The sequence below is a fragment of the Herpailurus yagouaroundi genome, unplaced genomic scaffold (genome assembly GCF_014898765.1).
Source record: "Herpailurus yagouaroundi ecotype Mexico unplaced genomic scaffold, PumYag 220, whole genome shotgun sequence".
NCBI classification, from domain to species: domain Eukaryota; kingdom Metazoa; phylum Chordata; class Mammalia; order Carnivora; family Felidae; genus Herpailurus; species Herpailurus yagouaroundi.
This window is the reverse complement of record NW_024412451.1, coordinates 5049235-5060310: the sequence shown is the minus strand read 5'-3', so window position 1 is coordinate 5060310 and position 11076 is coordinate 5049235. Positions and strand designations below refer to the sequence as shown.

Sequence of the window (11076 nt, the reverse complement as noted above, 5' to 3'; positions counted from 1 at the left end):
CCGCGGGTCGCCGGGGCTGCGCGCGCCATGGAGCCGCGGTGCCCGCCGCCGTGCGGCTGCTGCGAGCGGCTGGTGCTCAACGTGGCCGGGCTGCGCTTCGAGACGCGGGCGCGGACGCTGGGCCGCTTCCCGGACACGCTGCTAGGCGACCCGGCGCGCCGGGGCCGCTTCTACGACTGCGCGCGCCGCGAGTACTTCTTTGACCGGCACCGGCCCAGCTTCGACGCCGTGCTCTACTACTACCAGTCCGGCGGGCGGCTGCGGCGGCCGGCGCACGTGCCGCTCGACGTCTTCCTGGAGGAGGTGGCCTTTTACGGGCTGGGCGCGGCGGCGCTGGCGCGCCTGCGCGAGGACGAGGGCTGCCCCTTGCCGCCCGAGCGCCCCCTGCCCCGCCGCGCCTTCGCGCGGCAGCTCTGGCTGCTCTTCGAGTTCCCCGAGAGTTCGCAGGCCGCGCGCGTGCTCGCCGTCGTCTCCGTGCTCGTCATCCTCGTCTCCATCGTCGTCTTCTGCCTCGAGACGCTGCCCGACTTCCGCAACGACCGCGACAACCCGGGGCTCGCTGCGGTGGCGGCTGCGGGCCCGGTGAGGGGGCGTGTCCTGGGTGGAGAGGGGCGGGGCTTGGGAGGAGCTGAGCGGGGTCCACGGGGATCTGGCCAATTACAAGGCGGGAGTGAGGGGCACTGGGAGGCGGGGCCTCTCGGGAAGGTGGGGCCTGGCTATGGGCGGGCGGGGCATTGGGGGGGGGTGGGCTTGTTGGGGGAGTGGCCAATCACAGGTGGGGCAAGAGGCTTGCGAGGTGGGCAACCCAGGGACCGGGCCTGACCAGGGGAATTTACCTTTAAAAGCTGGGCTGGGGGCCGGGAAGGGATAGCTTAAAGGATGCGGGGCCTGAGGATATGAATAGGAGGACCTTCCTATCACTGGGTGGGGTTGAGGCAGGTGAGAAACGGGCTGGCCGAGGGCGGGAGGGCGGGAAGACAGGTACGTTAAGAAATGAAGCAAGGGAGCAGAGACTGAAGAATCAGGGGTCCGTGCGGCTGGCTGTAAGCAAGAGAAGGATGGGCTGGAGGGAGCTGGAGACAGAAGAGTGAGGCCTGAAGGCTGAGGTAGGAGCAACCCAGCACAAAAAAAAGTCAGGCTGAGGGCCATGAGGGCAGGGTTTGGTGTTCAGAGAAGGCCTTTAACCATTAGAGTCTGGGCTGGGGGTAGGGAGGGCAGAGCACGAGGAAGTGGGACCAGGGTGGCGACACTCCCCATCTGGAAAATCAGTGCTGCGGTGGGACTTTGGGAAGGAAGAGACTGAGTCTCACTCAGGCACCATTCTAGGAGGCCCCACCAGTGAAGGATCAGGGACCATACAGTCAGCCACGCAGGGATGATCCCCAGGGTTCTGGAAAGGAGTCTAGGACAGCTGGGGCACTGGAGGCCTGGGAGCAGTGACCACTGACCAGTTTGCACAGAAGCAGTTGGACATTTAAACCATAAATGTGGCCGTTCTAGTGTGTTCCAGTCTTGGTGTGGTCCTCTCTGACCCCCTTCCTCCCTGCAGTTCCCTGCTCGGCTGAATGGCTCCAGCCCAGTGCCTGGAACCCTGTCTCGCATGCCCTTCGATGACCCGTTCTTTATGGTGGAGACGTTGTGCATCTGTTGGTTCTCCTTTGAGCTACTGGTGCGCCTGGCGACCTGCCCAAGCAAGGCGGCCTTTTTCAAGAACGTGATGAACCTCATCGATTTTGTGGCCATCCTCCCCTACTTTGTGGCGCTAGGCACCGAGCTAGCCAGGCAACGGGGCGTGGGCCAGCCGGCCATGTCGCTGGCCATACTACGAGTTATCCGACTGGTGCGCGTCTTCCGAATCTTCAAGCTGTCCCGGCACTCAAAGGGCCTGCAGATCTTGGGCCAGACACTACGGGCCTCCATGCGTGAGCTGGGTCTCCTCATCTTCTTCCTCTTCATCGGTGTGGTTCTCTTCTCCAGCGCGGTCTACTTTGCGGAGGCCGACCGGGAAGATTCCCATTTCACCAGCATCCCTGAGTCCTTTTGGTGGGCGGTGGTCACCATGACCACAGTCGGCTATGGAGACATGGCACCCGTCACTGTGGGTGGCAAGATAGTGGGCTCTCTGTGCGCCATCGCTGGTGTGCTGACCATTTCCCTGCCTGTGCCGGTCATTGTCTCCAACTTCAGCTACTTTTACCACCGGGAGACAGAGGGCGAAGAGGCCGGAATGTACAGCCATGTGGACACGCAGCCCTGTGGCCCACTGGAGGGCAAGGTCAATGGAGGGTTGGTGGACGGAGAGATGCCTGAGCTACCACCTCCACTCTGGGCCCCCCCTGGGAAACACATGGTCACCGAAGTGTGAGGGACTGTGGAGGTCAGCAGGACCTCATGTTTCCTTGGAGGGAGGGAGGGAGGGGGAGAAGGGACGGTTAGGGGGAGGGGGTTGGGTAGAGGAAGAACTAGGTTAAGTGGTAACGAGTTGGGGAACACTGAGTCTTGTTGGGTCTTGAGTTGCGGTTTGGTAGCTCCTATGGGTACTTCCTTAAGTGACCGTGAATGGCAACGAGTTATACTGAGTTGATGGAGAGACTCCATTGGTTTAAATTGCTTTGGGTTGTGCAAGACTTACGGAGCCTTTTGTGTTAAGTGTTGACATAGATTTGATCCCATGGTTGCGTTTTTTAGGTCCTCACTGGGTTGGGCTGTGTTGTTGAGTCTAGGTGAATCTTGTCCAACTGCATTGTGCAGGATTCTGTGGTTTTATGAGTCCCCTGGGGCCATTTTGGGTCAAGTGAGGTGGTCAATCCACGGCATCGTTGGGACTGACTGCATGTTCATGCATGGTGTTGTGGAGTTGAGTTGAGACACGTTGGAAGTTGTGTGGCTTTGTGACTCTTGTAGGGCTATGTTATTTTAGATGCTGTGAACTTGTGAGTCATGTAGAAATCCAAAGAGTCAAGTGGTCGAATGTGAGCTTTCCAGGTCACGTTAAGTTGGGTTGTAATGTATGACTGTGGGAATCTTTCAGGGTTCTGTTGGGTTGAATTGTGTAAAGTTACATAGCTGGAAGTTTAGGGGGCTACACTGAGATGAACCGTATTGAATTGTGTAACCACGTGAGTCTTGTGGGGCCGTGCTGAGTTGAGTTACACCAAGCTGTGTCATTGTGAGTCCTGTAGGAATGTTAGGTTGAGGTGGACTGTGTGTATGGGCTCCATAGGGCCATGTTGGTTTGTTCTGCATTTACTGGTAGCACCAGGACCCAAGAATAAGAGCACTTGGCGGGGGGGAATCATGTATCAGGGAGCAAGTGTGGGGTTATGGAGTCTGAGAGACGGACTGAACTGACATGCCTGGTGTCACTTACCATAAGGGGCAGGGCTGGGTTCTGGAGCAATGGACTCAGTTGTTCACGCAGAGGGCCTCTGGGGGAGCTAGGGAGATGCAGATGCTCCTTCCATTTACCCTACACCTGCATCGTTTTGCCATTCAAACCCTCTCGATCTGTCTGTCCTCTCCTATAGCTTTGCTTCCAAACACGGAGATCAGAGCCACAAGGGGAGAGAAAAGGGGACAAACTGTATGTACTGTGTATAGACATGTTAGGGGGACAGAAACACAAATGAGAGGACAGAGACCTGGGAGGTAATGGAGACTCAGAGAAAGAAAGAGATAGAAACCCAGAGAAGAGGGAACAAAGACCCGAAGAGAGAGGAAGAGAGATTTAGGGAGAAGGAGACAAAGACCCAGAGAGAGGGAACGACAGAGACTCAGAGGAAGGGGGGGGGGCCGAAAACCCAAAGGGGGGGGGGACCGAGATCAAGCGTGGGAGACAGAGCTGGGGGGGGGAGTGTCAGGCACCCAGAGAGGGACAGACATCAGACTTAGAAACAGACCGGAGTGCCCCCAAGAGAAAGGTAACCAAGAAAGAAAAAGGCAGAAAAAGTCAGCTCCTCTGAACCCAAGAGATACACACAGTCTGTCTTCCACAGAATCACAAAGATCTCAAATCAGGGCGCACCACCCCATCCTCCCACAGCTGAGGAAGGCTGTCAGACAAACTGACACTCTATTTTCCAGGGGAGAAACCAGAGTCTTAGATCACGGGGGTGGCTTCCCAAGGTCTCGTGGCACATCCCCAGGGTCCAGGACTGGGGGGCAGGCTGCCTGACCCCATGGCCACATCAGCCTGCTGGAAGGCACGGGTCCTCCTTGGATCCTACAGCCTCGTTTCTCACAAAGTAACTGAGGCTCAGAGGGGAAGGTGTTACCCTAGGTCACGAAGCCAAACATTTTCAGAGGACTTTCGCTACTCAAAGGGCATTTGGAGGAGGAGGACGCAGGATGCTTCAATCGCTAACACATATAGGGCTTCCTATGTGCCAAGCATCATTCAAAGTACTTTACTTGTATTAATTTATTAAAACCAGTGGTTTACAGAATGTTGTTGTTGTTGTTGTTATTTTTAGCTATTGCCACCCCCCCCACTTGCAAATTACCTAGATTCAATGTGAGGCATCCCAGGGGATCTGGTCTGAGGGACACACACCTCTATGGGGTCCCTCTTGGCAACTCAGAATGCAGCTAAGAAATTCAGCGTGGGTCGGGGGGAGGGCCACCTGGGTGGCTCAGTCTATTGAGCATCCAACTCTTGATTTCAGCTCAGGTCGTGATCCCAGGGTTGTGGGATCGAGCCCCACACTCAGTGTGGAGCCTGCTTAAGATGCTCTCACTCTCTTTTCCTCCCTCTGCCCCCCCCCTCCCCTGCACCTGTGTGCACACTCTCCCTCTCTGAGAGAGGGAGAAAAAAAAAAATCAGTTTGGAACCCCCCGATTTAACCCAACCACCTTTTTATACAGAGCGATGGAAGAAAGTACAGATTATTGTGGGCAGGGTTTGATAAAGATAGAAAATAATAGAATGTTTAGGTGGTCACTTCTCTCTGAGATGGAGAGAAAGACACGTTTGGAGACAGAAGTGGAGAACAGACCTCCTCACAGTGACAGACGCAGGGCGGAGTCCAGGACCCAGGACAGAGACCCAAAGAGGAGAAAGCCCATGCAGAGAGGAGCCAAGACTTGGAGAGAGGACACCCAGGGGAAGGAGGGAGAGCAGGTGGAAGGAGGGCAGTGACCTGGGAGGGGGTCAGAGGCCGGTGTGTGTGTGTGTGTGTGTGTGTGTGTGTGTGTGTGTGTGTGTGGGTGGGGGGGGGGGGTGGCGGGAAGGGATCCACAGAAGCTGGAAGGCAACCACGGAGGAAGGGCCAGATATCCAGAGGGAGGGGCACAGAGAGTGTTTTACTTTTCTTTGAAAACTCACCTGTATTACTCCATCAGAGGCTGGAAGTTACTTAGAGTCTCTCTGGTAGGGGGTGGGATGTGTTGGGTGCTTAAGGAAGAGGTGGAGAAGCCAGGAGAGGTCATGGAGGTGACCCGAGGGGACACTCGAAGGCTGGAAAGTGCCCCTCCCCCCCCCCCACAATAAACAACTGTAGGCGCCTTCTATGTTGCCTTGGCTAGGCTGGGGAAAAGGAGGGGACACCCTAATCCGGGGACACCCTTCCTGCCACCTTGCCATGTTATATTTAGGCCGAGGGAGGGGTATGGGATGACCCCCCCCCCCCCAGATGGGCATCAGCTTTCCTCCTGAAATAGCTCCCGGGGAGGGGTGAAGGGCTCTGCCGGTCCCAGGACTCTTGTCTGACCTCAGTCTGTCTTAGGGTCTCTCTCTTTTCAACGGGTCTCCGTCCCCCTTCTGGGATTCTGTCCCCTTCTCTCTCTGGGTTTCTGTCCCTCCTTTCTCTCTGTTTATGTGCCCTTCCCATGTCTCCCTTTGTCCCTCACTACTCATTTTCTTTCTCTGGGCAGAGGTCATCGTGTTCCCAAGTCATACCCTTGGCTGTCTCTGTGCCCTAGAATACCTTGAATTTCTCTTATCTGAGCTCAGGACAGACCCTCTCCCCAGTCCCCACCCAGGAAATTCCAGCAGACAGGACTCTGTGGGAGAGCTCCCCCATATCCACTGTCTCCCTGGGCCTCGGGCCTTATCGCTGCCCAAGTCCAGCTGGTTAATGTCTAGCCTGGAGCTCCTGGGAAAGTGGGGATGAGAGCAGAGGGGGGGAATCTGCCCAGGGATTGACACTTAATTGGCAGCACAAGGCAAGGGAATCTCAGGCCCAGACTCCTGGCTCTAAGGAAGGAGGGAGCTGCTGGTCAGGAGCCTTGGGTCTGCGGAGGGAGGGGGCTGGGGGTGAGGACTCCTGGGTCTGAGGGAGGACCGCCTTGGGCGTCCCGACTCCTGGGCCTGAGGGAGGAGGGGCTGGGGACCTGAATCCCCGGTCTGACGGAGAGGGGGCTGGGGGTCAGGGCTCCTGGCTCTGCGGGAGGAGGGGGCTGGGGGCCGGGACTCCTGGGTCTGAGGGAGGAGGGGGCTGGGGGGGGGGGGTGTCCCGGCTGCCGGGGCTGAGGGAGAAGGGGGCTGGCGCCTGGCCTCCCGGGGCTGAGGCGGGCCAAGAGCTGAGCGAGCCAGGCCGGGCTCCCGAGGTCTCGGCACGCGTGTGGAAGGCGGGATCCCCCGGCCCCTCCTCCGCCGTCGGGCGCCGCCCCGCCCCCGCCCCCGCCCGGGCCCTCCGGAGCGTGTGCAGCGAGGAGCCGGCGGGCGAGCGGGCGTCCCCGCAGCCAGCGAGCGGGAGGAGGAGCCGCGCCGCGCCAGGGGCAGCCGAGGAGCCGAAGAGGGCGCCCCAGGTGAGAGCCTCGGCGCCTCCTCCCCCGGGATTCCGGCGTCCGGGTCGCCCTGCCCCCGGGTAGGGAGGGACGGGGGCGGGGCCTGCGGGGGCGGGGCTTGGCGGAGGAAACTGAGGCAGGAGGGAAGTGCTCCAGCCATGCAGCCGCTCGCCCCCGTCAGGGTCTCGGGAGACCAGACCCCCCGGCCTAAATCTTCTTTGGGAGGAGGGGCCTGGGAGTACGTATTCGGGGGTCCCTGGGGAGGAGGGTCCTAAACTCCAGAACTCCCGGGTCCGAGGGAGGAGGGCGCTGGTGGGGGGGGGGGGGGCGGGTCTGGACTCCTCGGTCCGAGGGAGGAGGGCGCGGGGCTCCCGGACCCCTGCAAGTGAGAGAGGGAGCTGGGGATCATGGACTCGTGAAAAAGGGGAGGCAGCTGGGAACCAGAGCTCTAGGGTCTGATCAGGGGAGGTGGGAGCTGGGAGCTAGGACTTTCTGGGCTGAGGGAGGAGGTAGCTGGGGATCTACACTCCGGGTCCAGGTTGGATCAGCGTGGTTGGGTCCCTTCACACCCCTTTTTCCATTTCCCCATCTCCGAGCCAAAGCAGGCAGCCACTCCAGGTATGTGCAATAGAAGTGTCGGACGGGCCCTGGCCTGTCCTGTGAGGATGGAACATTCCAGGAAGCAGCCTCAGGGACCCAGGGCTTCTTGAGCGCGGGCCCTCAGGGACCCGGGGGTCCAGACGAGCACCGCCCCCGCCCTGTCTGGGAGATGAATGGGCCGTGGAGGATGTAATCTTTTCCAGCCTCCTCTACCCCTCCCACCCCTCCCCCACCGCCCTCCTCGCCGCTCCCCACACCTCCCCCATCTGCTTCCCATCCCAGCCAGGAGCCATCACCTGGTCAGGGAAGGGGCCCCAGGGAAGGGGGCGCGGCCTTGACTCCTGGGTACCCTACACTTTAAGAGGAACACAGAGAAGGGGAGTGTTCGCGTCCCCTCCCCCCACTTGCCCATATAACTTGCCTGTTCCCTTCTTCCCCTAGGTGGCTGCCCCTACCCTCTCCTGAGATGTCAGGAAGGAGGGGACCACCTGTGTCCCCCACCGGGGCCCCCCAGAGCCTGGGGGCCCCCAGCCCTGGAGCCTGGAGGTGGAGGAGGTGCTGACAGGTCTGGTAACCACCTGCTGCTTCCCAGTCCCCTCCACACCACTCTTTCCCAGAACCAGAGACTTCCAGAATATTGCAGAAAAACTGAAGCATCCACGCCCTCACCGCTATCTCCCAGCCCCTGGCCAATTTCTGGGACAGGGAAACTGAGGCCCCGCATAGCAGAGGAAATGTCTCGCCGGCTCGGTGGCAGTTTTGAGCTGAACTTGGGTCTTGCTAGGATTCCAGAACATGGCCTGTCTCAGCATTTTGAGACCTCCAACCTCCTCTAGGCTGCCGGACTTAGGGTTCTTCGCGGGTGTAGAGGTAGGAGGCAGAATGGAGTTGTTCCGACGGGGCCCAAGTCCTACCTCTGGTATTTGCTGGCTGCGTGGCCTGGTATAAGTTGCTCACTTCTCAGCCTGTGTTTCTCCGTTCGTTGATTTGTTGGCTATTATTAGCGATAGTAGTGGAACAATTATGATTAATCTAGAAGCTGGGCAGTATCTAAGTCCTAGAGTATAAGGTCCCCCTCCTAAGGTTCTAGAACAAGGGCCTCCCCCTGGTTCTGGCATCCAGGTCCGCCTGGAGCTCCCACCTGCTGTCCCCCGTCCCCTACTCAGTTTTTACCCCATCTCTAATGCTGGCTCTCCCCTCCGTCCTCAGGTGCTCAGCGAGATGCTCCTCAGCCCCTCCTGCTCCCTCCCCATCCTCCTCCTTTTCCTCCTCCCCAGCGTTCCAATGGAGCCCCACCCCCCACCCTTACCACTGCCCCCCTTTCTAGCCCCTGAGTGGGACCTCCTGTCCCCCCGAGTAGTCCTGTCCAGGGGCACCCCCGCCGGGCCCCCTCTGCTCTTCCTGCTGGAGGCCGGGGCTTTTGGGGAGCCAGCAGGCCGCCCTGCCAACCGCAGCCGGCGAGGGGCGAGCGAGACAGCACCCGCAAGTCGCCGGGGAGAGCTGGCTGTGTGCGATGCGGTCAGCGGCTGGGTGACAGACCGCCGGACGGCCGTGGACCTGCGTGGGCGTGAGGTGGAGGTGCTGGGCGAGGTTCCCGCAGCTGGTGGCAGTCCCCTCCGCCAGTACTTCTTCGAGACCCGCTGCAAGGCTGACAGCACCGAGGAAGGTGGCCCCGGTGGGGGAGGAGGGGGCTGCCGGGGTGTGGACCGGAGGCACTGGGTATCTGAGTGCAAAGCCAAGCAGTCCTACGTGCGGGCACTGACCGCTGATGCCCAGGGCCGCGTAGGCTGGCGATGGATTCGAATTGACACTGCCTGCGTCTGCACGCTCCTCAGCCGGACTGGCCGGGCCTGAGGCCCATGCCCAGGAACTGGGCAGGCAGAGGAAGAAGACAGCTGGATTCCGAGGGACCTCAGGGGTGGCCTGACCGCTCCGGGCCTCAGTTTGGGAACTTGTGAAATGGTCACACAATCACAGCTTTCTGATTCTGAGAGCTCAATCCATGCCAGACAGGTGGTGGAACCAAATGGGGTTTTGAAGGATGAGTAGGAGTTCTCCTGGATGAACTTGAGGGTAATGATGATGATAATAATAGCCCAATGTTGCCGAGTGTCTACTGTTTATCAGCGCTAATACACAATTTGTCAGATCAACTCTAGTGGATTCGACCATCAGAGGCCCTTGGCTTCTCAGTTGCTAACCACTTGATCTCAGAAGACATCTTGCTCACCCTGGAGAGAGTGACGAGGAAGTGATCTGTCAGGAAGTGGGTGGGGGAGCATAAAAACTGGAACACATAGGCAAGTAGCTGGGAGGTCGGGTTTGAATGAGAAATCTTACTTGGTCACATGGGGCAAGCGTTGGCTTCGAACGTTCTCTTTTGAGGTAGTGAGCCACCCGTCACATAAGGAGCAAAAGCAGGGTTGACTGACCGGAGGTCAGGAGACTGGAGAATTTGGCCCTACTGGGAAGCTGGAGTCAGGTTTCTACTCCCTTTTCTGTCCCAACTTGTACCCATATTGGGAAAGAAATAGACCTTAGAAGTATCCAGCTTGAGTGTGGCACGAGGTTCTGACCAACTGACCTGACTCCTGGCTGGAATCAGGGGTCATGTGGACGGTGAATGGGCCAGGAAAATCCAAAAGGAGACGTGGCCCCAGAAGCCTGAATGAGGGGGTCAGTGGGACCCTGTGCCAGGCTGCAGAAGGTAGCCTCACTTTTCCCCATCTGAACAATGGGTCAGTGGGGTTGAAAGAATGGGACCGAGGAGGCAGAGGCCTTGACGAAATGGCCTGTAAAGTGAGGAAGTACCAAGGGAAGTCAGGGGTAACCCTTCATATATCACCAGTCCATATCTTAAGACTTAACACACACACACACACACACACACACACACACACACACACACACACATTCTTTTAGAACCAATTTTCCCATCCCCCACCAACCCAGACTGGGCCCCTGGGAAGGGTAGGGGTGGCAGGGCCAGGCGGGGACTGGCTGCCTCTGTTTCTACATCTCCGTGTTTCTAGATCTGTGGTTCCCCACCCTCTTTTTTTTTTTTTTTTTTTTTTTGCCACCTCTCTCTTCCTGTCTCTTGTCTCTGGGTCAGTAGCTCTCTACCTCTGTTTCTCATTCAGTGCCTCTCACCCATTCTTGAGTGCATTTTTCTTTCTCCTCAAAGCTCTCTCCACATCGCCTCCCTTCCCTTTTTTGCTAAGTATTTCCCTGTGTATTTGCCTGTGGGTCTCTCCCTCTTCACCCACCCCCATATCCAGGTGGAAGTTTTCAACCAAATCAAAGGCAGGCAGGACGCACGAAGCCAAAGCCCAGGCTGAGTCCTTCAGCAGACTCGGGGAGGGAGGGAGAGCCCTGGGGAAGTCTGGAAATCGTTACCCCTGAGGTAGGCAGGCCTGGCAGAGGGAGGAGGGGGCTGAGTGAGCTGGGACCCTGTAGGAAAGGGGGGGGGGTGTTTCTCCTGGGTTCCCTGAGGCAGTGGGTGGCCTCTGTCTCCTCCAACCTAGGGTCTCTGTGTCTCTAAGATTCCCTAAAACTCTGATCTATTTCCCCTTCCCCTCCGCCCCCTTTTCTGGCCATCCTTCTCTCTCTGGGACTCTTCTCCACTTCTCTTGCGTTTCTGTGCCCCCTCTCTCCAAGTCCCTGTCACTTGTTGCCTGGGTCTCTTTCTCATTCTAGCCAACCATCCACACACCTGCAGGCCCTCCATTGGCTGGGTTCAGGGTGGGCGGG

General features: G+C 58.5%; 2 protein-coding genes across 3 annotated transcripts; both read left to right on the top strand.

Moving 5' to 3' along the window:
- On the top strand, positions 1-3778 carry KCNA7 (potassium voltage-gated channel subfamily A member 7). Its single transcript, XM_040457669.1, has 2 exons — positions 1-582; positions 1550-3778. Exons 1-2 carry the CDS (start codon positions 28-30, stop codon positions 2363-2365), a joined length of 1371 nt encoding a protein of 456 aa, XP_040313603.1. The 5' UTR covers positions 1-27; the 3' UTR covers positions 2366-3778.
- A 2718-nt stretch (positions 3779-6496) lies between these two features.
- On the top strand, positions 6497-9479 carry NTF4 (neurotrophin 4). 2 transcript variants are annotated; one of them, XM_040457668.1, is made up of 3 exons: positions 6497-6747; positions 7768-7891; positions 8536-9479. In XM_040457668.1, exon 3 carries the CDS (start codon positions 8548-8550, stop codon positions 9178-9180), a length of 633 nt encoding a protein of 210 aa, XP_040313602.1. In that variant the 5' UTR covers positions 6497-6747; positions 7768-7891; positions 8536-8547; the 3' UTR covers positions 9181-9479. The 2 variants fall into 2 exon arrangements, with proteins under 2 accessions (XP_040313602.1, XP_040313601.1); XM_040457667.1 differs by lacking the exon at positions 6497-6747 and adding an exon at positions 6834-6964.
- Positions 9480-11076: the final 1597 nt, after the last annotated feature.